Here is a 26,533-nt window from a genome sequence, read left to right as displayed (position 1 = left end):
TTTAAATTTATTCTATTTAAATGCACTTTGCATGCAGAAGTCAAAAGCAGAGCCAAGCGCCATCTGGTCAAGTACAACTCCCTTAATTGGACACTCTCGTCGCTGCTATTTAGCTTTGTGTGCAGCACTGGAACATTGCCGAGACTAGCAAGCAGAGGTCCACACTCCACGCTGCACGGCCGTAAGATTGGTTTTCCGTGTTCCCATTTGCTGACTGATTGATGACATCCCAGTGCTGATTAGCCAGCAACGGGCGCTGTTTCAATTGAGTGTTGGCCACGAAACAACTAACAGCGCAGCCACAGCCACAGCCACAGCGAAACCACGTGGACCACAACCACCAACAGCCGCAATAACAACACGAAATTGCAGTACGCTAATCACAGCTGGATGGCTAATGATCTGGTTAGCCTCGGCAAAATAAAAACACTAAACCAAAAGCATTTATTGACATTTGGGGAATTCTAATTCAGAGAAACTTTAAAGCCGAGCTAAATATTTGCAGAGTAGAGACTGAAAAGTTGATAGCCAGAGCCCATTATAGTCAGGTAAGTGTATGCTATATATATACAGACCATATAATCTCTGCTTTAACATGCAACAGCTGCAATCGTTAAATACGCCCGCAGATTGCTCTCGCACAAGAAAACAATGTTGGGAAGGCGGAGGCGTCTAATCCATTTAACGATTAATGGCTGGTCGCACAGCTAATGCGAATGTGAGCATATAAATAACTAATCAGGCTGTCAAGCTGAACACGGGCTAATGACATCGTTCTTATTTAAATCACACAGCTCAATCAGTTGAACAATATATATATGCGATATGTTAACCGAAGAGCTCAGCAAGGCAATTAGTCGCACATGGCGTATGCGTAATGTGTGTTTTATGTATCGTGTGTCTTTCTCTGTATGTATATGTGTATGTGTAATGGAAAGTTCACGCTGTTCGCTGTTTATGAAGCATTTCAACCTTTGAGCTTGTGCTCTTGGGTTCATCCATTTGCAGCTCGTGCTTTTTCCCCATAAATCCGTGTACTTCTTTTTTACGTATTTCCATTTGCTGTTTGCAATACGCCGGATAGCTGCCAAGGCTACAGCTCGATAGCCTTGCACTGTTAACCCATTTGTATATCAATTTTCCTTTTTGCCAGGCTTCCGACTGTCACCAATATCCCAACAGCAGCCTTGCACTAGCCACTGACTTCTGTCAGCTCCCAGCAGTTGGTCAAGTAAATGATGCTTTCAGCCGTATTTTTAATTTCCTGCTCAGTTGCTGGGGCCTGCATGCGCCAAAGGTGAGCAAATAGAATCTTTGACAGCTTCAAGCACAGCAGCCAGTAACCATTTATAACTCAGGGCACGCTCCACTCTCTTACTCTCACTTTGTTATGCTCAAACGAGACTCTCACTGCGTGGGTTTGTAATTCCATTTGTTTTCTGTCGTCAACATTTTTAATGAGTTCTACCTACTGTAAAGCAAAAAAGTCAAGACTGTTGCTGTTTAGCTAAAAAAAAAAAATTATTAAAAAATATGTATGCTTATGAAGAGAACATGCTAGGTATAAGATGAAGCTGAGCTTTAGATATAGGGTGAGCCCGATATGAATTTTTTATTTGTTAACTTTATAGAGAAGAATAGAGAATAGAGAGTGAATTTCAATTTATTGCCCGATATGCAACTATCTATCTACTGATTGACTTTTTAAATTAATAATTCGACATGCTGAAGCTGGTTAGATTTCCGATTCTTGACAGAGCATTGCGCAGTCAGTCATCTCGCCTGTACAATTTAATTTAAATCAGAATTTGAATAATTTTGCGTTCCATTTGAAGTGTTGTAGCCAACAAACGGTTTTTGTTAATACTTATTGTTAGTCTTAATGAATTTGTGTGAAACTTTAGCTACATAAAAAAAAAAAAGTTGTTAGTTTGCGCTTGGCAGTTTGGGCTGGGCGAAACGGTAAGCAGCAGCAGTTCAGTAACAAGCTGGGAACAAACTGTGGCAAGCGCGAAAGTTAATGACATTTTAATTTATGTTGCACTCTGTGCGAAAAGTTGACCTAGAAAAGAAAACGTTATACTCATACATATACGTATATATGTATGTGTATGAGTTGCAGAGCCTACCATTGGTTGTTTTATTTCTTTTTTTTTTTTTAACTCCAGGAGATTAGCTTATACAGTCTTCTGGGAAATGGCATATATGGCATTGCAAAAAATGTAAATTGGAAATATGGAAAAATGATAAATATTTAAAAAAAAAAATACTAATACAAAATAAAAATAAAAATGCAGATCTTAAATTTATCTAATATTAAAATTATTTCTCTTGATATTCTTAACGATATTTAAATCGAATTACATAAAAATATATGACAATTCCACATTTTATAAAATACTAAAAATCCGAAAAAAAAATAGCTGCAAATTGAAGAAATGAAAAAAAAAGGAAAAATAATCAAATACAAATTTAATTTTTAGCTTAGGGATTAGTTGTCATAGTAAATAGTATAGTCTATAAATGAAATAGTCAATTTATGAATCATTTGATTCATGATACTACGCAAATTATATTTAATGAAATAACTAAAAAAAAATTTTTATTTTAAAATTGACTTTTACCAATAGCGAACTTGTTTCAACATGTGCCTCTGTCAGGCGTGTGCATGCTTGGATCATTGCTCCTGCCCCCTTCAGGTGAAAGTTCAATTTCTTGTCTTTTGGACCATTTTACATGCGGTAATAGGGATATTAGCGCTATTTTTATATCCCATCCGTAAGTAAATTTCTAATTATTTTAATTAGACCTGGTTTATTATAATTTTTGTTTTTTCTTGCTTTACCTTAAGACTTCCAAGAAGAATTCAAATGGGCATTGCTTATAGTGCTTGTGGTACATCTAATTTCTGGGATCATGATGTTTATATCACTAATCTATGTAAATCAATATCAAATACTTGAATGCAATTTTAACTTACTAAACTTTCTCATCCTCATTTTGATCAGCAAGAACGCCATATGTTCATTTTTGGCCTCATTAGTAGCTGCATAATGCCTGTGTTTTATGTATACCTCGTATATCTGCCAAGTAAGTTGAAATATTTTTGTATTGCATTTGATTTTGACTTAATCATCAATTTCTCTTTCGATTTCAGTTGTTCAAATTGTTTTCACCATTGCTGGCTGCAGATTTTATAAATTGGGCATGCACGATTCTCTTTAAGTGTAAAGTAAATTCGCAGCATATACAAATATACATGTATTTTATTGAATGTAATATGTCAAGTTGTAGGCTAAAGTGTAGATTAAAATAAAAGGAAAGATCCCTCAAATAATAATTCTAAGCGAACAGTACGACCCACCTAGCATGCCTCTCCATTAGACAGAAACTTAAGGCCTTGCCATAGCTAATGCCATGGTTGCCACATACACACACACACACATTTTGGGGTCAGTTGAGAAAGTTCATTAAGCTGATGTAAGTTAATTAAAACGCAAACGGACAAACTGACAGAATGATATAAGTGCCAAAGACAGACAGGGCTTGAGCGCATTGAAACCTGAGAGGTTGAAGTCAGCGTAGCATGCCGAGGGGGGCCATGGAGGCTTGGAGGGGCAACTGCGTAATGACACTTTGCACCGCAAACAGACGACTCAATGTCCTGGCAGAGTCAAGTATTCCGTGCCAGCAACATGTGTCAATTGGCTTTGAGCAGCCGCTGCTGTGCACCTGCACCGGCGCAACCCCATTTGACTTTGTAACCAATTTACTGCAGCACATCAATTGTTGGGCACTTAAAAGCCCGATCACCCACTCTCCCTCTCCCACCTCCTCTCTCTCTTACTCTGTCTGTCTAACCACAAGAGCATCAACTTCAACTGCCTTGGATGGTATTGGTATTGAGACTGTGATGGATCAATAAACAGCAGGCCATATATAGCCAAGCCCACAATTTGAATTACGTCAGCTCGCCAAGAGAAGCAGAGCTCCTAGATATGTGACTGAGAAACCTCTTTAAATTGTTATCAAGAGTTCAAGCTGTCAAGTTCATAAATGCACTGCTTCAGGGCAGCAACTGTATAACTTTTTCCTTATGCTGCCTTGCACACCTTTTGCCTAGTTGACACAGCTGTAGGGCTTAAATTATATTAATTAGAAATACAAAAAGAAGTTTGACAAATTAAATATATATATATATATATACATGTATATATACCTGCCTTCAAGGTATTCCTCTTTCACTCTTCACACTGCTTTCTATATATTTAGTGACAAAAATTATGAAACCATCAGACGGCATATTGAAACAAAGCTTTTACAAAGTAACTTTAGCTAAAGTTTTGTGTGCTATGCACAGCAGCTGGCAGCTTGCAACGTGCCCAGCCACGCCCACTGCAACGCACCTTTAGTATCGCCACCGTTGCACAATTGTTGACTCTTGCATTAATTATAATTATTAAGTGCAGCAGCAGCAGCAGCTCGAGCAACACTCACACTCAGAAGCCACAAATTTAATTTAGCTTTATTTTTGGTTGCCTAAAGCTTTTCTACGTTGCCTTCGTTGTTGTTGTCGCTGCCACAATTTGGCGTGCCCCAAAGGCTGCCAACATTTTATGCAGCTTGTGTTGTGCTTACACCGAAAGCCATAAAACAGGTAGCAAAAAAAAAAATATATATATGTATATATATATGTATATGTACAAAAAGGGAAGGGAACTTTGATGTGTTTGTGAAACATAGAAATATCCTAACTGAAGTGACAGTTGCATATTGTTTAAATATGACACTTTTTAAGGAAAAAAATTATAAATAATAATATAATTTAAAAAATTATTTTATGCTTCCACTCATTTATATATCTTATATCCCATAATCTTCCTCTTAATAATTAGTTCACCTGCCTAATTTAGGTATCTTTAAACTAATATGCTCACTCTCACATTGTGTTAAACCATTTATAATAACAAGAAACAATGTGAAACGATGCGTTTACTAAAAATACAAACGCACAACATACACGCACACAGACACACATACGCACACGCCCAGCTGCTGCTTTTGTGTGCGTGTGTTCCCGTTTCTTGTTCTGTATAATCGATGTTTCCATGCGCACTTTTTTTTTTGCCTTTAATTTTCATTCTCATTTTCTTCGTTTGGGTTTCAGTTTGCTCTGCCCCAAAGCTGCTTGTAGAGTGGAGAATATATATAAAATATTTAATTAATTGGGCATATTGCAATGCATGGGAAAAATACCATAGCTCAGCTGGAATTAAAAGGATTTAGCTCTATTTCTGATATCTGAGGTTTATAATTGTTTATATTTTAATTTATTAACTTATGCCAACAATAAAATATAAATAGAAAATTTCAGAAAACTTTAAGTCTGTTTTCCTAAAGATTATTTTTTAGAGCTTTTCAATCGTCAACTTAATGTTTTTTAAAGATAAATTAAACCTTAATATAAATAATTTTAAAACAGGTAAGAAAATGTAGTCATGTATAAAGTAATTGTTTAAAGCATTTTGATTTTATGCCAGATCCAGAAAAAAAAGTAACAATTGTTTTTACAAATGTGTTTTGGGTCCGTGTAAGGTAAGCTGGCAATTGAATGTGCAAACTTATAGGTGCAAATGGCAGCAGAGAGGGCTTTGCTGTGGGGCACAAATATTGACAAGCGATTGTTTTTTGCCAGATATGTAATTGAAAATATTTATCCAGCGCAGTTGTACAAAAAGTTTCATAATATTTGGGTATGAAAATACAACTTTACTTTAGCATTTTGGCTGAATGAGAAATGAAAATTAAATATATAAATAAAATAAAATAAAAATAAATATATATATATAAATAAACTAAGAAATAAAAGCCACCTGAAGGTTACAAAAAAAATGTGTAAAATGAGGAAATTCACATGACGGCACAAATGTTCTGAAAGTGCGCTGTGTGTTGATATCTGAAAAACTAGAAAATAGTGAAAACAAATTGAAGCTTGACCGGAGCTGAAAGACAATATGTGGGTCATGTGATTAGAGGGCAGCCATAGAAATAGCCGGGGCGGTATTCTCTGCAAAACTGTAAACCCAACAAATGCGGCTGGCGAGTTATTTAGAAAACCGCAGAATGCAGAATGCAGCGTGCAGCACGTGTGCCAATTTTCACATTTACAAACGGAACACACACACATACAAACACACATGTACAACAAGCCAAACAAGTCGATAACAAAAACCAAAATCGGTGTCAAAATGCTAAAGCCAAGAATTTTAAGTGCATTTCAAGGTTTCAACTGTGCGCTCATTAAGCATACGCAGCGTGGTACGAGTGGAGGGAAGTGCGTTGTGTTGCCAACAGCAGTTGTTAATCATTGTGGCTTATAATAAATATATGTTTGATACACTGACCTAATTATCAAAAAAAGAGCTCTATATAAAAATACAAATGCTTAAAATATAATCATAATATATATAAATTAAAATAATGAATTAAATTAAGTCCATTTAATTTTCTAATTTTCTATTTTATAAATTAAAATTAAGTCTCTTTAATTTAGATTGATATAAAACTAAACTTTATTTACAACGAGAATATATCAAAGGAAATAAATAAATAACATTTCTTTTAGATAAACACTAAGTTTTATGCCAGATATTTTAAATTTGAATTCCGAGTAAATATTTGTTATTTTCAAACAGAAATAAATATATAAAGTGTTTGGAAACACTAAAAATAAATACATAATAAATATGAAATCAGGTATATAAGTATAAAATTCAATATATTCCACTTTTGCCTTTTGATAAGTAATACGAAATCGAATTACCCATATACCCATATACTCCTAGCCTAGGCTAGGCGCTACTCTCGCTACTCTAATCTATTTAGTAGTTAAATGGCAAATGTTAAATTTGTAAAACAAAAATAATTACTGAATGCAAAATACTTTACAACCACACAACATAATATATGGCCGCAACACTAATTGCGTGGCAAATAATATAATGCGCTTAATTATGTAATTCCTCTAAATGTTGCAATGTTTTCGCTGCGGTCAAATAAAACTAACATAAAACATTTGCATACAGCAAATAAAAAGTGCAAAGCAATAAATTTGAAATAAAACATTTTTTCATTTCAAATTTAAATCTTCTGCAATCAAATAAAAAAAAAAAATAGCCTGAATTTACTATGCAGATTGATGAATGCGAGATTGAATGCGAAACAGACGGCAAATGCACTTGAGGACTTATGCCTGTCTGTCTAGTCAGTCTGTCTGTCGGTCTGTCTGTCGACAGCTCGTCAGTCAATCAACTCGTTGTCAAGTGTGCTCTAGGCGGCTGTCTGCCATTGATGGCCCGACATGTGTGCAGCGTGTCAACAAACCTGTAAATCAAATGACACAATCGAGAAATTGCTCAGCTTCATATGGCTGTATAGACTACAGAATGAGATATGCCTAAATACAGAACTGTGACAGCCTAGAGTTCAAGCAATATGCTGTTAGCTCAAGTCTGAATCGAATTTAGATATGAAATTATATTACATATATAATATTCAAATAGTATTGATCGCCCAAGATCACTCACACCCTAAAACCATCCACACAGTCCCACTCAATGGATCCAACATTCCAGTCAGCGCATAGCTGATATATCTGGAAGTACATATGGAAAGGCGGACTACTCGGAGGCAAGCATATGTAAACAAAATAAAATATATATAATAATATTTCACTACTCTCATATACTATTATACATATATATAGGCAGCTATCCGACTATCCCATGAATAATCAAGCTTAATATTAGTCTGAACCAAATAATTGTTTGTCTTTATTAAGTGTTCAATATTAATATTTATGTTGACAATTCTTGTGCATTGGCATATGTATTTTTTTCTTTGTTTTTCATTTTATTTTCCCATCATTTTCTGAAGTAGATTCCAAGGATTACATTAGCGTCGGCACCATGGAGGATTATCGTTAATATTATTATTGCCTTCAATCATATTAGGATTCTTCTCGTCAAAATTGTTGCCAAAGTTGCCAGTCTAAAATGGGAATCGTGTAAGTATATATACATATAATATAATATTACATATACAAATATATTGATATTATGTTAATACATAGGCATAACTGAAAAATAATGAAACTAGTTATCTATAAATCACTTTGAATACCTGATTAAGTCCAGCCGATCCGATATCATTATTATTTGGTGCATCTATTTGATATGGCATTAGATAAAGTATTTGATAAATGTATTAGATCAAAACAATTCACCTTCAAACACCACAAACGGGTTGCTTTCCATTTCCATAGTCGCATAGTCACAGCCACCCATAAAGCCCATCGGCTGATCGAATCTATAAACGGGCCTCTCCTGCGGACGACGTCTCAGCGGAGCCTCCTGACGCAGCTGGAAGCTCTGACGGCGCTCCTCCTCGAACAGGTCTTTCTCCATTAATTGCTTCTGGCGCATTTCCCACTCCATTTTCAAGCGTTCCTTGTCTGCTTCACGCTTCTGAAGCTCTGCAAACGTTTCACAATACGGATTATTATAATTTGATTACGTGATATTTAGGTGTTTTGATGCCAACCTTGACGCAAAAGCTGAGTCTCGGTCTCATAGCGAATAAGCTCAATTTGTTCCTCTAGCTTTTCCTCCTCCAGCTTCATTTCGCGCTTGAGAGCTGCGCTTTTGACTTTGTACATTTGATGCAGCTGCTTCCAACGGGAGCCGTATTCATGATCGAAGGAATTTGGATCAGCGAAACGTGGCCCGAAGCTGCGCTCCTTGTTGAACTGGGTAGTCTTGCTCATAGACCTCTCGGGAAATCCATCCTCATCAATGATCTCCTTGGGCTCTACGATGCACGGACGCAGCGCAGCAGTTAGGAAGAAGCACTTTTCCTGGCACATGCGCAGGCAGATGTTCGCCGACGACTTCTTGGAAAACTCCACAGTGCCCTCGCCCATATGATTGCCACGATCATCGACCGTAATGGTTGCCCGCTCCACTGGCCCGAAAACCTCGAATGCCTTATAGAGCAGCTCATTGGAGACGAAGGGAGTCAGATTGCTGACACGTATCGCTGTATTACCTGCGAAACGGACACGCAGCACTCGCCCCGCAGCCGTGGTGCCATCCAAGGCACGCTTGGCCTTCTCGGCATTGGCATGATATTCGACCTTAACGAAGGCAAACTTCTTATCGGGACCAATGTAGATATCGCCCAATTTGCCATAAGGCTCGAACAATTCACGCAAGCCCTTCTCACTTTGCAATTCACCGGCCAAGTTGCCAACATACAGACGATTGCGTCCCGAGAACTTAATTTCCTCCCCATCATTGACTGGATCCAGATCCAGAGTTGGGCCACTCATGTTGCGCAGGCGCTGCGCTATCATAAACTCGTCAGAACGCTGCGGATGATTTTTGTGGATGTTGGATCCGCCCGAGTAATGACCAACACCACCACTGCCACCGCCACAGACTCCGTATGAATAATGACCACCGCCAACTGCACCGCCATCACCACCGCCTCCGTGTGAATAACGACCGACGTCAGCATCAGCACCGTGATCTCCGCTACCACCGCCATAGCCACCTCCACAGCACGATTCACGACGGGATCCAATGCGCGATGCAAGGCGCTGCTCAGCTTGAGCGCCAACATTGCCAGCAACACGAGCACGAAACATTTTTGATTGATTCACACGCTCCGCCTCTTGCTGACCATTGTCAGGAAGATCGTCAACTATCACTACAGGCTCATTTGAATTCTGTAGTTAAGAATGCATGTATATGGATTTAGATTGTGTATGCATTATATGTAATATAAAGAATCGGTATTGCATCTATATTATGTAGAAGAAGCAGACTTAATAAAAAAGGGAACATAATATATGTATTTAACAAAAAAAAAAAAAAAAAAAAAAAAAAAAAAAAAAAAAAAAAATCGAATACAAATATTCAATATATGTTTCTATAAATTTATAATAATAATTTATATAAATTTTAGTATATAAATGTATAGTAAACAAAACTCAATATGCGAAAGCCCAGACTCACCTCCTTATCGTTCCAGCGCTGAGAATTTCCTTTGCGAATTCTTGGCTTCTTTGGGGCAGACTCGAGGTTGTTGGCTTCCTCTGCATTGCGCTTGCCATTGGCATTAGCCAATGGATTTAGCACCACATCATCCAAAGCTACGGTATTTTCCATTTTCAGAATAAAAGCACAGAAAATTAAATTAATTTGCACAAGCTCGACTGATGAAAGAGTTCGACTGACGATTTTAGATCTCAGCTACTTTTCGCCTGCATTCGCGTCGCCTACTACTTGAAATATTAAAGGCAACTTTCATTTACATGATTGCCATATCTTGTGCACAAAATTCCGATTATATTTTGCAGTAATTGTTATCGATTATTTTTTGCAAAGTTTTCCTATCAGGACAGCGTTACCAGATTCAAGTTTTTCAAGCATCTGACATTTAATATAACTCGCGTTTTTGACGTCACAAATTCAAGTTTAAAGTGCTGTTAAATAATTTCGAAAAACATTTCTTTGGATAAATGGGATTCTTATAAGATTATATGCGTACCAACTAAAAATTAGGAGTAAAAAGTAATAAAAAAGGTAAAACAAAAGGTAAACATAATTTTAAAAAAATTAAAATGAAAATAATAATAATAACCGATGCTATCTTTACATATGCAAGAATACACGCATATGAATGAGAATAAGGGCCTACAAATAATGCCAAAGTCTCGAAAATGAATCAGAAAATGTTAGACAAAATAATTCAATGAATTGAAACATCAACATTTATTTACTCTGATATGGGATTAAAGCAAACAAGGAAACTAAGTTAACAAATACTCTAAAGTCAAAGTTGTAGAGAGTCGAACAAAATATTAACTGCAGATAAATTTGGAATTGTTGTTAGTAGCAGTCTACTAGAGAATTGAAAATTGTATTTGAACGAATAACGATTCGTTATTTAAAGGTTTTTCTTAGTTTTGGCAAGCATGTCTTGGAAGCATCCTTATAAACAAGTGCTAAATTTGGTTTGTAAAATGTCACCGAATGGCCGAACTTGTGAGAATTATTTAAGAAAGGAACATCCGGAGTGTTTTCCGACGCCGTCTATATTTAAGGTAATCCGGGACCTACCGCTAAAGGCAATGAGGTTTTTGTTCTCTAACCATCAGCTACACTGTGAGCATCAATCAAGTGCATGTCCCTATAAGCGGGCTCAATCACAATGTCCACATCAGTCGGGCTGCTGCTCGTTAAATTTCCACGATCAAGATTACGCCCTATTGAGTGGATTCTTTAAGAGTCTTATAATACTAGCTATCAGCATAGGTATTTTATATGCTATATTCAAGGCTGTTGCCCAAAGACGCGGCTCGACTCAGTAAATCCAAAATCCAAAGATCCAATAGAGTTCACTTTATGAATAACAAAATAACGGGAGAGAGAGGACAATAGAACAAGACGGCAAACACATATACAGGACATTCGACACATGCTTGCAAGTTAACAGTTAGTATTACTCGCTAACGAGATATAAATATATATCGCTAACCAATTATAACTCGATATAGGTGCAACAATAACACTTCGGACATCAAATTAAACGGTGGGAAAAACAATGCTTATACGCAAGATAATTACAAATATTTCGGATCTTGGCTGTGGATACTATAATAACATATCTAAGATAAATGGTGGTCTATGCGATTATGAGCAAAGCCTTTAGTTTAATTTGGCAAATTGTTCCGGTCAAATTGTAAAAATAATCAATAAACTTTTCAACAATTCATTACTTTTACTGTAAGTTGTTTTCAAATTTCGGAAAGCCAAAAATGGATAATAAATATTAAATATAATAACTGAGCTCTTAAATGAATTAAAATACTGTAATAATAGAAACAGAAATAAATAGACAATAGAAATAATTAAACGTTATTAACTAATAATATTAATAATACTCTTTAAATAAATACAATATACATATATAAAAATAAGCCGAAGCTATAATTCTTAAAAAGCTAATAATATAATTAATAAATTAAATAAAGAAAAAATAGAATAATCGAATTATCAACAAGCTAACAATAAAATAATAGTGATTACAAAAAAAAATGAAACTTAAATTTTTACGTCAACTAAAAATAATAGAATAAATATTAAATATAACAAAATTACCTTTTGCTAGCACAATTACCTTGCGCACAGCATGCAATCTAGGGTATACAGAGTCTTAGTTGCATGTGCCTCATTATGTTGCATATAGGCCAGGCCGACAATATTTTAATTTGGCCAAAGCTCGGCGCAGCCAGCGGCCATTCGGCAACTGCAACGTCTGCTGCTGTTGCTGTTGTTGTTGTTGCAGTTGTTGTTGTTCCTGTTAGTGCTATGTGTCCTGCTCTGTCTGTTGTCTGTTAACCGCAATAATTTATGCCTTTGAGCCGTGTTTGAGTCAAAGCCATAGTATATGTGTGTGTGTGTGTGTGTATGAACATAATTTTGCCTATTAAAGCAAAACACTAACAACGCTTATCATTACAAGCATCGCCATGGCAAGCAAGCAGGCAGGCCACAACAACAATCAGCTGCGCTGCGCTGCGATGCGCATCCTTTCGTCGACGCCATTTTGTTTAGTTAATGCTTTGTGTGCGTGTGTGTGTGCGTATGTTTGTGTGTCTTCGCCTCACACTTCCTTTCTAATGCAAAAAAGCGACTTTTCAGCACAAAATTTTTAGCAAAATTAAAATATTTATGTTGCCGACGTGCTTAATGCCTCGCGCTGCTGCTGCTGTTGCCGCTGCGCCGTCGACGCTCCGGATACTCCGGCAACTACACCCACGGATGTTGCTGCTAAATGTGTGTGAATGTGTGTGTGTGTGTGGGCTGTTATGCGAACCCATATACACGGCTATATGCAGCGGTATCTGTATGAGCCTTAGCATACTCTTTTTTGCATAGGAGCTATGCGTGAGTTTTTTGTTGATCTGTCGAGAGCTACTGAAGTTTTAGCTGTTGCTGCAAATATGCTTTAATAATTTTATAAAATTAATTTAGTTATTATGCACTTCAAAAACTTTAAAAGTATTTAATAATTTCATTAGATTTAAGATCTTTCTGAGAATCAATTACTTCCATCAAAATTCCAGAATTTACCTCAGATGCGATTTCGCATTAAAATATTTCCTTATAGAGTGTCAACGATTCGTTATTATGGCAGCTTGCGGCTTGTTTATTTTAATGCAGGCGTTAAACAAAAGGCAATGTTTTTGCTGAGGGTCCGCAGCTTTGCCGTGCCCCCGCGCGCGCCCTCGTCCTCACCGAAGGCAACATCATGGGATGCTGCCACTTACCATTTGCACTTTAGCAACATCATTTTGCTGCATATAAATATGGTACGTGGATGGGGCAGCTATGCAGCAGCATGCCAAGCCAAACTGCAACTTCTTCATTTAGATGAAAAACAATATATTTAAGCATCAATTGTGGCATGCGCATGCCTTGTGGGTATACTTCAGGCAAGCGAAATACCCTAGCCGAACGCAAATTAAATGTTTGGCTATTTTTTTTTTACAAATTAATTATATTAAGCTCCAGCTAATGCATATTTTTATTATACAAATAAATGAAAATGTTTTTAAACTGTCATTAGGCCCGCAGCAGGAAGCCACAAAAACGAAAAGAAATGGGGGAAAAAATTAAAAAGGAAGCGAGGATCCTGCAAAAGGGAAGCAAAAGTAAATTAAGCACAATTCCTCGGGCATAACTTGGGCGCAAGTTCTGTGAGGCATTTTTTGCTCCCTCACTCTTTCTCTTTCTCGTTCACTTTCTCTATCTACCTCTCTCTATCTCTGTTTCACTTATTCTTATACTCTCTTCTTTTGTGCAATTTTTTCCTTGGTATTGCGTTTCAACGTCTGTTTTTTTAACGCTTAAATTTATGGCTATTTTGGGACCCACCGCAGCCTCTGGGCCAAGATTTGAGCTCTTCTTTGGGACTAGCCGCTCTGCTATGCGCTACGAACTCTGCCCTGGGGCTGAAAGTTTAAATACATGTTTTTAATTTTTATTTGACTCATTGAGAATTTAAAAACATATAAAATTAAGTGCGAGCTTGAGCGACTGAGAAATACTCTGTTAAAATGTTAATTAATTTTTTTAATGACTATTAATTCTAAAATATTTATATTTTTAATGGGTTAAGTTAGACTACTTTCTAAATTTTTTTAAGCCTTAAGCTGACTTTCATTTTTTTTTATTTTCAGTTTACAGTGCTATTCTTTAGTTTATAGGAATGCATATACCCATATTTATAGCAAAAAATTAAAATTTCATTAAAAATTTATGTAGACATTGACACAACGCGTAACGATCTCTTGAATATTGTTGATAGAAAACATTGGCTTTATACGCTCCTCTCGTTCAGTGCCTCCAATCAAGCACGTTTTATTGATGCTAGTTTACAACAGCTTCGAAACGAAGTCAAAATGATAAATAAATTTCATGTTTTGCTCATATTTCAGCATTGGCCAGTGCTTGCCTCAGTTGCTTATCAGTATCGTTTAGTAACTCCTTTATGGCTCTTGGCAATTTCACACTCGGTTGCATTTAATTTCATTATTTTTTTTTTTTTTGCTTCCTTCCCGTATCTATGACAGACGGCAAATAAGTTGCGCATACGCCATGTATTCTACTGCTGCCCGTCAGAAGTGGAAAAGAAAACTGAGAACTGACAAGTAAAATTCAATTCGATGACAAATGAACTGTAAAGCAGATGTCCAGTTGGCTGTCCATATGTGGTACACTCCAAAGGTCAAAACGAAGAAAAAAAAATATGTAGAAACTGAAACAAAAAAAAACGAGGAAAAAACGGAAATTAAGCAAAAAGCCAATAGATGACTTCTACGAAGCGGAAATAGTTGAAATATTCAGTAGGAAATTTGCCAAAATCGAAAAGGAAAACAAGTAAAAACATTGCTGCCGGGTATTATTAACTGTAAAATGCTCATTCGTGACCCAATTAATGTCAGATCCATTTACCGTTTTGCCACGCCCCAGATTGTGTGATTATGTGAGTCAAATGTCAAATCTCTACGGTTAGGTGAACACACGGATGCTCAATATAATGGACATTGCACAAAACCAATATGCTCATTTCACCTCATGAATGAATATAGAAAGAGCAATGCCAAAGTGTCCGGGGAGCGATTTGATATATACGCTTTTGTTTTATTTGTATGGACCACACGATGCAACTCAAATTTAAACAACTAAAAGCATGTCTTCCTCGACTCAAACACACACACACACAGACAGGCAGACAGACAGAGAGACAGACAGACAGACAGAAGCACGCAGACATATGTACAATGCAATTGCTGCAAAAATGTCGAAAACTAAACCGTTGCGAGCGCACCAACAAAATCCAAAAGAAAAAGAAGAATCGAAGCCCCGACCGCTATGCCAAGAATGATGGAGAGTGTTTCGTGTCGGTGTGGCTGCAACCGCATTTCGCACAAATATTGACACATGTGTGGACACGTGGTGGGTGTTGGCTGTTGACTGGTGTTCGGTATTTGGGGGGGTAGGGCGCGGTCTCAGTTGGAAACCAAAACCAAAACCAAACTAAACCAAACGCTGCGGCCATTAGATGATTTATAGGTCAGCTCGCGGCTCCAGTCGCTGTCACGATTCCGATCCACAAACAAAACAAAAGCGAAATTGAAAACGAAATCGAACAACAGCTCCATCGATTGACAGACATACAGCAAATCCCCGCACACCCCCTGCCAGCCACTCACAGCGCAACCAATCCATAGTAACCGAAACGTAGGCGGCTCGGCATTTCGTACTGTTTGGCAATTGAAACCAACAATTCTACAGCGCATTCTTAAATGTACACGAATTGCACTAATTAAAAAATACTGCAGAGTTGTGCATTGCATAGGGCAGTGTAAATTCGCTATGAAGGACTATTGGGCCTTAGGAGTGAAGAATAGACATAGATGGTATAGATAGGTATTTTTTGTGTATATTATCGCAGTTAAACGATTGCTGTAGTCAATTGCAGAGGATAGTTTATCGTCGAAATAATAATAGAAAACCCAATATGAAAATTATAAATTTTCAATTTTTCAATTTCAATTTATTTCATTCTTTGTTATAACTACATGATTTTGTGCATAGAATTTTACAATAATTTATAAAATAATGTAATGATAGAAATTGTAAATAAATATAAGAACTATTTTTTACCAAGTATTTGTCAATAAAATATTGCCAATATAATATTTCCTTTATTTAGATTTATTCGTCCATTTATTTTCGAAAAAGTTATGATGAGTGCTGTTATGTTATTATGCTGTCTGCCGTTAAGCATTTCATGCTTATGTCAATTCACAGACAAATTACAGAGCTGTCAATGCTAACGCAACTGCGCTCTCTAATGTTAATCAAATACTAATGTGCGCTCTGCCAACAATGAGCAAGATCAAGCCGACCCACGGAGCGAACGAACGAGCATATGCAGAGAAGAGATAGATCCGACACGAATCAACGGGATCTCTTTACGAATACATTTAAATCTATCAAATTGCTCAATATGCGCAAATGCCCTTGAGCTGCAATTTAGGCTATAAAAATACATATTAGACTAAGTCGCAGCTATGCAAATGTAACTAAACTTTTTATTAACATAATGTTACATACATATTTATGTATGTGAATTTAAATTATATAGTTCTTTAATTTTAATTTCAATTATTTAAGTTTGTTTAGATAAATTCAGCTTGTAATAACAAATTAATGTGAAAACTAGAAATTATTTTCCTTGTTTTAAAATAATATAAGAATAGATTGTTTTTGAGGAAATTTTGTGAACCCACCGAGCCACCCTTTCACCCACCAGCGAACCACACGTTCTGCGCCGCTGCCTCGGCCCCAATGAGTTGGCATTAGCAGCATGTGTATATTGTGTAACTGAATGTCCTGTATGTCCCTGTGTATCACACATAAGCGAAGCTCCCTTTACTCATTGCTGGGGACGGTCGTGTATGAATATTCGTGTTTCACCTGCTCGTTTATTTGCTTGCATTACAATTGCCAAAGGAGCAAAGGATCCAAGCGTCACATACACGTACGCAATTTGTTTGAACAGCATCTGGCCAAGAACACGCCGAGTGTTGAAGTGGGGTGAAACGGAGGTGAGCTTGGGTGGGCCAGGTGCCAAGGGTTGGACATCAACTCTGTAGTTGTTAGTTTGTCCTGTTACACAAACAAATTAATTTCGGACCAGACACTCCAAATGTTTGGCAAAATTTTGCCAAATGCTCTTAATTGAAATTTGTGTGCAGGTGTTACGAGTGCGAGAGGGGCGCGCAGGAGCACAGAGGCACGAACAGGTAGCTGTTGTTAAATCATTACACATTAGCACGAATAGGTCAAATTATGCAAATAATAATTAGAGCATTAATGGATTGTAACAAAACATGCTGATGCTTACAAATAATTATGCAAATAACAGTGAAACAGTTTAGCGAAAAATAAAAACAATTGAAGCATGAAATTTACAACTGATTGAAGAGTAATAATATAAAATATTATGAGTGTACGCCCATATGAATAAATAAATAAATAAAATTATGATTGCAAGTGTGAAAAGTTACTTATTTAAATTATTAAAATTATTCGAAACATTTTGGAGCGTAAAATTTATCGAATTTTTTAATTCAAAGTGAAACTATTAAAATGAACAATATGTTAGTTTGGATTTGTGCAGACTGAATGGAGAGCTGAATAAAGTTGTTTAATGAACGAGGCCAAATGTTATACATGAACGATGAAATGTACGGGTTGAAAGTTTATATTTGAAGTATTATTAAATAAAATAATTTTTCAATTTACTTGCAATTCATAAATTTAATTTACAACAAAATATTTGTTTGCTTGTTTGTCTTTTTGCTTCATCGTTCACGATGCTCGCTTTTGTTTCACTTTAACAATGTATTTATTCTTCACTTGCTCAGCAGCAGCAAGCATGCACAGGGATAGCGAGAGCAGGTGCAACAAACACAGATGCAGCGAGTACAGGCAGAACTGCCAAAGGGAGAACGAGCACGGAGAGAACAACTTTCCCACTCATACAATTGCAACTCCAGCAGCCACTCTTCCTATTTCATGTGCCCCTTTTTCAATTTTAAATTATTTATTACTATGTAATACACTCAAGTAATTTAACAGGGATTTTTAATTATTAAAATGAATCTGACCATCAATAAATGAGTAAGATTGTAATCTGGCATACCTAAAATAATTTAATCGATATTATACTCAAAATAAGTTCATTGCATTACTGTTTTAACAATTATGGGAATTTTGTCATGTGACATAAAGATCTTTCATAGATAATAAGTCTCAAAACCTCCTTATCATTATGGAAAGCTCTTTCATAAGTCTCTATGGAAGATTGGAAATTGCCAAACTCAGCTCTTTTTCAATAGATCTAGACGATTAAAATATTAAAAACTCGTTTCTAGCCATTCATTTACCATCAGATCAACCTCAAAATTGACAATTTAATAGTATTCGTAATTCATTCAATGACGTCTATTTACCGCCCAATTAAGTAAATGTGACAAACATAATTTCAGGCTAGACACCTTTAATATAAATGAAATACGAGCTCTGGAAAATCTTTCTACTCTCTTTATATAAAGTCTTTCCCGGGGAGCTGTAGCCTAATTGAGCGTACAAAAGCCAGAGTAGCGTCATAGATGAGGCGCAGGCATATCCTTTGTAGTTCCATTTGCTTCACAGGCACTGTCAGCATGCAGTTATTTACGAGAGGAATATATATAGTATGCTGTGAGTTCTGTGCTCATATTTCATTTTATTTATTTGCTAGCGGAAGTTTTGAAGTGTCGCGCATACAGGATATTAAAAGGACACGTAGTCATGCATGTAAAGTGCCAACGGCAGCGCCACCTAGCGGCCACATACGCTAGCTGTCGCCATGGACATGAGCCGCAATTTGTTTTTGTTTTTTATTTCTTTTTGCTTCTTATATCATATTAGTTTTGTTTTTTTTTTTACTTGTTTAAGGTGAATAAGGAATGAGAAAGGGCATTGCTCTCTCATACAAAAAACGCAAACGCAGACAATTTTATTTTTTTATTTTAGTTCTGGCAAAGTTTGAAAAAGTCGTTTCAACAAAATTTTAATTAAAGCTCTTAATGCATTTTTAAATGCCTGTCCCGCCGAAAGTTGTCCAGCGAGCACTCGGCCTGCAGTCTTGGCACACGCAATTTCAAAAGACCACAAACAAAACTAGAATAATTAAAATATGCGCGAACTGCCGCAAAGGTTTACTGCCAAAAAAAAAAAAAACACGGACCAACCACACGTTAGTTTTTTCATCAAGCAAAGAACAGCTGAAATTATGAGCCGAGTGTTAAAGAAAAGCTGCTGCGACTAGGCAGCAGCAGCAACGGCAGCTTGACCACAAAATTGTGGTCAACCGCTGGCCGAAGGGCCCAGCTGATGTCCTGGCTGAGTCTGGCTATGGCAGCTTTGGTTATCCTTGCTTCAGCTCACAGCACATTGTGCTAATGGCATTTAAACTATTTTGATCTTTGGCCTCTGGTTTTTGCGCCTCTCTCATTTAACGCGCACTTTTTCTCTGCTCGCCATTCATTTGAGCTTTTGCCTTTCACACAAATGGAATTCACATTAAGATAATTTTTTGTGATGCCCGCTGGACTTTTAATTATAAAGATATGCTTATGTGGCTGGAGAGAAAAATATATTAAATATAGGCATGAATTAGAAACTTGAACTGAATGCATTTCATACTGAAATCATAGAAGATTTCATAGGAAAAATAGCCTAAGAAACGGACATCTAGTCGACGCTATTAACAAATCTTAATAGCTAAATATGAATATGTAATATACTTATGCACTCAAACTTAGTCACTATGTTCGCTCAGTTAAAGCACAGCTTTGCAAATCACAGCAGAAATATTAAACTGACCTCTTTATAGATAATGTGAATAAGGCATAAGTAGAGTGCTTAAATGGCTTAACAATTTATTCAAGTGCGGGATAAATAAATTTCGTAATAATTATGCATGCTGCGTATACGCAACGTTGATAAGCAGCAAGACAAGGATCAACAGCAGGTGGGCAGGCAATTCCCAGAGCAGTTTATCAGCAAGCCAACGGCTGGCTGGGCCGTGGGCAACGCCTATCCCATGGCTGTTGATTTTCATGAAAATTATGGCCATGGGCATTCGCCACGGGCTCACTAAAATGGTTTCTTACCCGCTCACTCGCACTCTCCCCGTCCCTCACGCTCTCGACCAACGTACATACATATGTATGTATTCTGGGCAAATTGTAATTTAAGCATTTTGGAGTGGAGCCAAGTAATAATTTGTTGTCCCGACTGTTGCCCGTCGAGGCCAGGCGAATGTCGTATTTTTCGCCGTATTCATTGTAGTTTTGTGCTTGGAAATTGATGCGCTTCGCTGCGCGCTGCAAATAAAAATAATAATACAAGAAAGAAGCCAAGAAAATGCCTTGCTTATCGCATCCCGTTTGGCTTTGCCTGTGACTCTGACTGTGACTGTGACTGCTCCCCGAGAATAGAGCATTTTATGGCACTCGAACAACATGAAAGTCAAGTGTTGCAGTTGCGCGCAATTATTCGGAGCCCCCTTTGACCCCAGTCTCCCCTATCTGCCACTCTATCTCGTTCTCTCAGTCCCCCTCCTCTCTCTCTCTTTCTCTCTCTCTCTCTCTGTCGGTTGTTGTGGGAATTTCTTTTCGAATCGTTTGGCGCAATAAATTCTATTAAAATGCAATTTGAAGGGTTTGTGATTTTAAATAATGCCAAGACAGTGCTGGGTTAATGCAGCAGGCAGTTCTTTCAGCTGCTATCCTTGCCACTGTTGGTTATCCTTGCCACACCTCTCTCTCACCTCCCTCGCTCCATCTCCCCAGAGATTTCAACTGTGCCACAAATTCGTTTCTCTGATTCTCATTTTACTTTCCTTGCCGTTGCAGATTGTAATTTATGCAAGAATGCTTCTCTATAGGTGCCACTCGGTAATCCAATCTCTGTGTGTGAGTGAGTGCTTGAGTGTGTTTATTCCATTCACAATATTTATAGCTTATCCACAGCGGTGCCTGCACGTCTGGCTAATTGAACAGCCATTATAGAACGCTATCAGTTTGGATCAGTAAAATCGATAGCTCTGCTACAATGGCGAAAAGTCTTAAGAGGTATATACCAACTTGTAACTAACATCTAAATAAATACATACATATGTATATATCATGAACGGATAGAAGTAGAAAGCATTTACCATCTCTATACATGTTTCTGTCTAATGAAGCCTAACTTTACTTAAACTGAGCTATAATTTCTAACAGCAAGTCCTAACAAAAATCATCAGCTTAATATCAGTAACTTAAACAGCAGCTGAAAGAGAAATGTAAGCTTGCTTCCTCTTTTCTGATTTGTATCCTCTAATTCTCACTCCGAGTGGAAGAGAGAGTAAGATAGCTGTTGCCGAACGTTGCGACTGATGTTTTGGAGTGAGAGAGAGAGAGGAGACTGATGTTTCGGAGAGAGGTATGGCTACTAAACACACTCGGCTAGCGGTGTTATGATTGCAACGAACAAAGAGAAGTTTACAATTGAGTAAGGAAGTGTATTTTAGCAGTGCACTGTGGGAGATTACTTCTGTTTAATTTTCTTGTAGCTGAGAGCTTATATGTACGTATGTATGTGTGTCGCTGCTACATAATTGATTTCTGAGCGTCCCTGTGTCTTATATGGACGCCGCTCATTTCTTGTCTTCGTGAAGTCGGAGAGGGAAAGAGAAGGATAATGATATAAGACGCTCTCATTCAGTAGAATTTAAAACTACGTTCGGCAAATACATTTTTGTATTTTGCAAAAATGACTGAAAATCATAAGGACACAAATTTCTTTTAATTATTTAATTTTTGTTTTTTACAAAATAAAAATAAATTGTTTAATTAAATTTATAGAATCATATTCTTTGATATAGAATATATATGGATTCTTATGAAATGGTTCATTGCGAGAAACTCAATCAAAAAATTTAATTTAATTTTTTTCTGCCTGTAAGCTTACAATATTTTGATAGCGAGTTCATTTCATTTGCTGCTCGAAATAAAACCAGGAATTTTCTGATTTGACAATGAATAAATCTGGCAATAAATACAAATTTGCGGCAATGAAGCAAAAAACAGTCGGCATAAAAAAGAACCTGTAAATTTATGACAATGTCGCATGATAATTTATCAAATAGCAAAAAATATTTGGCCATATGTTGACTGATAAAACATAAATGCAACATAAAAGTAAATTTGAATGCAGCACAAAAACTGCGAGTATTTCAATTGTGAATGTAAAAATTTTTGCATGTTGCACACGTTGCTGTAGCAAATATTTGCAGTTCAAATTGAAATTTAATTCGATCTCATTGTGTAACTCAAGTTGAGCATTTTTCTTGCCTTTCATCTGGAGGCCAGAGTTGAATATTATTAATACGCCCCATAAGCCCAATAAATGCGAAGCATTATATGGTTAAAGCTGTTGTTGCCGCCGTTGCTGGGCTGTGTCCCGTGTCGCTGTGCAGTTTTTATGGTTATTGCCTTATTGTAATGATCATTAAAATTGGCATTGTTATGAGCCCGACTATCGTTGTGCCCGCTGCCATTGCACTGAAATTGAACGAACAAGTGCAACAGCAGGCGGCAGCTGCAATGTCAGCTTAATAATTACAGCACACATACAGACACAGACACAGACACAGGCACAACAGAACCAAAGTTGCAGCTGCACTTTTCAACTGAAAATCCAGCAGCCAAGCTGAATCGGGCAAGAGGAGCTGCAAAAGCTGGCAGCTCAGCGCTGGGGCAAACTTACAGCCATTTGCACGTCGTCAGCGTCGACACATTAAAATAAATGAGACTATGCCGTAAGCAGATACTCCTGTTGTTGTTCATATTGTTGCTACACCCTGTTGTTATTGTTGTAAAAATAGCCGAGCATTTTCACGTTTACCATGCGAAATTACGCGAAAATTACAATGCATAAAGGGCATCGAGCAGCATTTGAGCTGAGCTGCAGTTGGACTGAATCCTCTGGCATATTCGTGCGCATTTGCATTGCATAAATGAAAAGGTAGCACAGCGTTGGTTTAAACTTGGCCAATTGCACGACTGACGGACGGGCAGACAAGCGGACTGACGAATTGACCTGCTCGTCAACTTCGTCAGCCTTAATTACATTGCTCAACTTTATGGCAGTGCCAAAGGGTCGAGTTCAGTTCAGTTCAGCTGCTCGTTAATGTTTTTCGAAATGCAAATTGAATACTTTGAATCAATCGGATTATATGCTGCAGACGAAGAATATTATATGGCTGTTACTGTTAAGTTATTTATTTCAAATATACATTTTTTGCCTTTATGCTGGTATATCAAAGAGCTCGAAGGGAAACAACTATTAAGTTGACCTGATTTTTCCTATTAGTTTTTTTTTTTTTTTTGTGAGTTTCCTTACTTTTAACTATATTCCCTTTAATTAATATACTCGAAGCTCGACTCCTTCAATCACTACAAGTTTAATCATGCATATTCAAACTATGCTGCACGGTATTAAAGGATCCCAAAGTTTGCTTTAAACACTGCCATATAAACCGTAAACCATGAACCTAACCCAATAAACCACTTTTGGTGGGTGTTCGTTACGTTGACTGTTGTTATTGTTGTTGTTGCTGTAGCTGCTGGCTTCAATTTCACACCGCCAACAAGTGACAAGCAAACGAGCAAACACACCCACACACACACACACACACGCATGCACACACACAAATACATATACGTTGACTCTAGCGACGCATCAAAGTTGGCTGGCAGCTTGCCACAAAAATGCTGCCGGCTACAACAAAAACAAAACGGAAGTCAACAAAGGCGCAATGGCAATATGCAAAGGCTACAACAACAATAACAGCAATAGCAACAACACCAAACAGTGGAAGAGAAATGTGATCATAACGTGGGCGTCACACGATTTAACGCCCCGAGAGTAGACTATGAATTTTTATGATGAAATTTGCGGTTTTTAATTTGAACGCCGCTCAAAAGCAAAAAAAAAAAAAAAAAAACCAAACAGACAGAAAAAAAATAAATAAAAAGAGGCAAAAAACTGTCAACAGGCTGCAATCGTTGAGGGCATGGCCATGTTTTGCCCTGGGCAGCCGTGACACCTTCCTTGGCGCGCAAGAGGGCAACAGCAACGTGTCCATGTCAGTCATGTTGCCACGCCTGTCACGCCCCCGCCCTAGCTGGATATTTATGGCAAAAATGCAAAATTAATGATGTGTGACTTGAAAATTGTCGCAAAAAAAAATGTGAACATGCGAAATTAAATTTGGCGCCTGAAGCTTCAGCCAGCCAGAAGCCGGCGAAGCGTTAAATTTCACCGGCGTTGCAGAAAATTCAATAAAAATAATTCAGACCCAAGCACCTCGTATTACATTACATTTAGCCAGGAGTGGATATTAATGTCGAGTCCAGCTAAATTGAATGGAACAACATTGTCTAACAGAGAGATCATTTTCAAATGCTTTCGTGTGTGCTATGCTAAAAAATTCCTTAGGTCTTTATGAAGGAAATATAGGAAAAACAAAATTATAGAGCACACAACATCAGATGAGAGGTATTCCTTGTCTATACCTAAGAAATTATATCTTCAACCTAAATTCTGATAATAATCTCACACCATTTATAGACTAAAACTAAGATAAGTTTTCAAAATTTTCAAAGCAAACGCCCCCATTACCCAACAAAGAAATACACTACACTTGCTTCAATATTTCTCAGTTTGTATATAAAATGTATACCAAGCAGCCGCTACAGTATTATTAGCGCTATGTACAATAAAAATTCCTGGACCTGTATTACAATTTTCGATGCGATGATATTGTAATAACTACAGCTTTCTAGGGACATTCTCTTTAAATTGACCGACTATATTACCGGGCGGATGATAATTGCAGACAACCCAGGTACGATCCGCTCTGTAGGACAAAATGAAATTAGAAATCCGATTGAATCGAAATCAATTATGTCCCTCGATACGTACCTACGTGCGACGCCAGCACCTATATCTGTGCAGGACTTCCAGATCAGTTGCGTAAAATGGCCAGAGGTGGGCGTAAAGTCGGGCTTATCAAAATTGAAGGCATTTATTTCCCGATACCACATTTCCACTGGCAGGTCGCCCGTGACATCCATGCCGCCAGACAAAAATATATTCTCGCCATACTTCGGCTTCGGTCGATGCTCCATAATGTTTTTATCCCGCAAATGCTGCAAATTGCATCATTAATTAATATTTTGCGCAATTTCTCTGCTCGAATCAAAAGTGACTAATTAAGAACAATTCCCTACATTGGCCCACTCTTGGGCATGCTTGTTCAGCTCGTTGTTAACCTTCAACTTGGGACAGCCATGCATCTGGCGAAACTTGTTGGTCGTTTCGATGACATCCCTGAGAAACTTCTCATTGTTAGCCTTGGTATCCTGACCGAGAGGACCGGGCATACGCTCGTGCGTTGCCGGTATCGGAGGCGGTTTTCTAGCCATCTAAATTTACAGCTGTTGCAGCCTGGTCCAGAAATCAAAATCAACTAATTCCGTTTACTAAGCAATTTTCATAATTTTTTTTTAATTTACTTTTGACAGTCCGAAACATGAATACTAAAAGTAACAAAACAAATTTGACGACTATGTCGATCAAGGCGAATGAATAGGAATTTTGTATTTTGAAAGCAATTGATAAATTGATGAAGAATTAGGAATAATTATTCATAAACGGACGAACATTGTATAAGTAAAATATGTTTATATTGAAGAATCGAGTACATAATTCAAATGAAGAATATACCCATTTATTTATATATGTAACCCTATAAGAAGCCAAACAAAGTTTACGAACTATAAAATTGCAATTCTATCAAATGAGTTCTGATTGAGCATGAATTACAGTTAAAATTATCCACGGACATGGATTTATTATATAGATAAAAATATAAGTTCTATAGTCTACCCAAGAGATCACGTCTAATCCATGGACATGGGCCTCCTTTATAGATAGAATAACTTCCTTATACCCAATAGGACAAGTCTAATGCTTTGCCTTTTGAATTACTTTGCTCGAATTTCGCTCAAGGAACAAGTATTTTATAGTCGAGTATGCCCGACTGCAAGCTCCATTTACATTTCTCTCTTTTACGTGTAAATATTTTAAGCAAATAGAATGTGGCCTTCAGTTTTCATCGGAAGCAACTTTTGCCGTGCTTGTTAAAAGTATTGAAAAACTTTTTTGTTCAACTTTTATAAAGCAAAGTATTAACAGGTTTTTTGCTTTTTCGCTTTCAGCAAAGGGTTTAA

The 26,533-nt window shown here is 37.2% G+C and overlaps 3 protein-coding genes and 2 long non-coding RNA genes across 12 annotated transcripts; 2 read left to right on the top strand and 3 right to left on the bottom strand.

The window, feature by feature from the left end:
• The first annotated feature begins 44 nt into the window (after positions 1–44).
• Positions 45–3,340, top strand: LOC108612157 (uncharacterized). 7 transcript variants are annotated; one of them, XM_089463909.1, is made up of 8 exons: positions 45–548; positions 630–718; positions 795–921; positions 1,154–1,297; positions 2,631–2,778; positions 2,852–2,940; positions 3,009–3,090; positions 3,158–3,340. In XM_089463909.1, the coding sequence occupies exons 3-8, from the start codon at positions 826–828 to the stop codon at positions 3,223–3,225; spliced, it is 627 nt and encodes a 208-aa protein (XP_089320035.1). In that variant the 5' UTR covers positions 45–548; positions 630–718; positions 795–825; the 3' UTR covers positions 3,226–3,340. The 7 variants fall into 7 exon arrangements, with proteins under 7 accessions (XP_089320035.1, XP_089320037.1, XP_089320036.1 ...); XM_089463911.1 differs by having other exon boundaries at positions 605–718; positions 795–879; XM_089463910.1 differs by having other exon boundaries at positions 605–718; positions 795–909.
• Positions 2,981–4,400, bottom strand: LOC149269695 (uncharacterized). The gene is made up of 3 exons (XR_016269017.1): positions 4,220–4,400; positions 3,848–4,140; positions 2,981–3,083 (listed from the first exon to the last, which is right to left on the bottom strand). It is a non-coding gene; the product is annotated as an uncharacterized LOC149269695 (long non-coding RNA).
• Positions 4,401–7,804: 3,404 nt separating this feature from the next.
• Positions 7,805–10,477, bottom strand: LOC108609475 (protein no-on-transient A-like). The gene is made up of 5 exons (XM_018001195.2): positions 10,077–10,477; positions 8,602–9,787; positions 8,285–8,533; positions 8,182–8,225; positions 7,805–8,049 (listed from the first exon to the last, which is right to left on the bottom strand). The coding sequence occupies exons 1-5, from the start codon at positions 10,227–10,229 to the stop codon at positions 7,954–7,956; spliced, it is 1,728 nt and encodes a 575-aa protein (XP_017856684.2). The 5' UTR covers positions 10,230–10,477; the 3' UTR covers positions 7,805–7,953.
• Positions 10,478–10,504: 27 nt separating this feature from the next.
• LOC149269694 (uncharacterized) lies at positions 10,505–11,847 on the top strand. 2 transcript variants are annotated; one of them, XR_016269115.1, is made up of 3 exons: positions 10,505–10,646; positions 10,729–11,558; positions 11,621–11,847. It is a non-coding gene; the product is annotated as an uncharacterized LOC149269694 (long non-coding RNA). The 2 variants fall into 2 exon arrangements; XR_016269114.1 differs by having other exon boundaries at positions 10,517–10,658.
• A 13,099-nt stretch (positions 11,848–24,946) lies between these two features.
• Positions 24,947–25,878, bottom strand: LOC108620305 (Golgi-associated plant pathogenesis-related protein 1). The gene is made up of 3 exons (XM_018017209.2): positions 25,532–25,878; positions 25,224–25,450; positions 24,947–25,158 (listed from the first exon to the last, which is right to left on the bottom strand). The coding sequence occupies exons 1-3, from the start codon at positions 25,724–25,726 to the stop codon at positions 25,071–25,073; spliced, it is 510 nt and encodes a 169-aa protein (XP_017872698.1). The 5' UTR covers positions 25,727–25,878; the 3' UTR covers positions 24,947–25,070.
• Between the last annotated feature and the right edge of the window lie 655 nt (positions 25,879–26,533).

Source organism: Drosophila arizonae, chromosome 3 (assembly GCF_054131065.1).
Source record: "Drosophila arizonae isolate 15081-1271.41 chromosome 3, UAZ_ARI_1.0, whole genome shotgun sequence".
Classification (NCBI taxonomy): domain Eukaryota; kingdom Metazoa; phylum Arthropoda; class Insecta; order Diptera; family Drosophilidae; genus Drosophila; species Drosophila arizonae.
The sequence above is the reverse complement of the archived record's forward strand: the minus strand, read 5'-3'. Positions and strand labels throughout refer to the sequence as shown.

Bases quoted from the DNA above. Each gene is read 5' to 3' on its own strand.
- LOC108620305 (XM_018017209.2), bottom strand. From the start codon at position 25,726: ATGGCTAGAAAACCGCCTCCGATACCGGCAACGCACGAGCGTATGCCC. The intron at 25,451-25,531 runs GTAGGGAATTGT...TGCAATTTGCAG, and splicing joins ATGCCCAAGAGTGGGCCAAT to CATTTGCGGGATAAAAACAT. The intron at 25,159-25,223 runs GTACGTATCGAG...TTTGTCCTACAG, and splicing joins GGTGCTGGCGTCGCACGTAG to AGCGGATCGTACCTGGGTTG.
- LOC108612157 (XM_089463909.1), top strand. From the start codon at position 826: ATGTTAACCGAAGAGCTCAGCAAGGCAATTAGTCGCACATGGCGTATG. The intron at 2,779-2,851 runs GTAAGTAAATTT...CTTTACCTTAAG, and splicing joins GCTATTTTTATATCCCATCC to ACTTCCAAGAAGAATTCAAA. The intron at 2,941-3,008 runs GTAAATCAATAT...CATTTTGATCAG, and splicing joins TGTTTATATCACTAATCTAT to CAAGAACGCCATATGTTCAT.
- LOC108609475 (XM_018001195.2), bottom strand. From the start codon at position 10,229: ATGGAAAATACCGTAGCTTTGGATGATGTGGTGCTAAATCCATTGGCT. The intron at 8,226-8,284 runs GTGAATTGTTTT...CATATCAAATAG, and splicing joins CCCGTTTGTGGTGTTTGAAG to ATGCACCAAATAATAATGAT. The intron at 8,050-8,181 runs GTATTCAAAGTG...TTCCCATTTTAG, and splicing joins GATCGGCTGGACTTAATCAG to ACTGGCAACTTTGGCAACAA.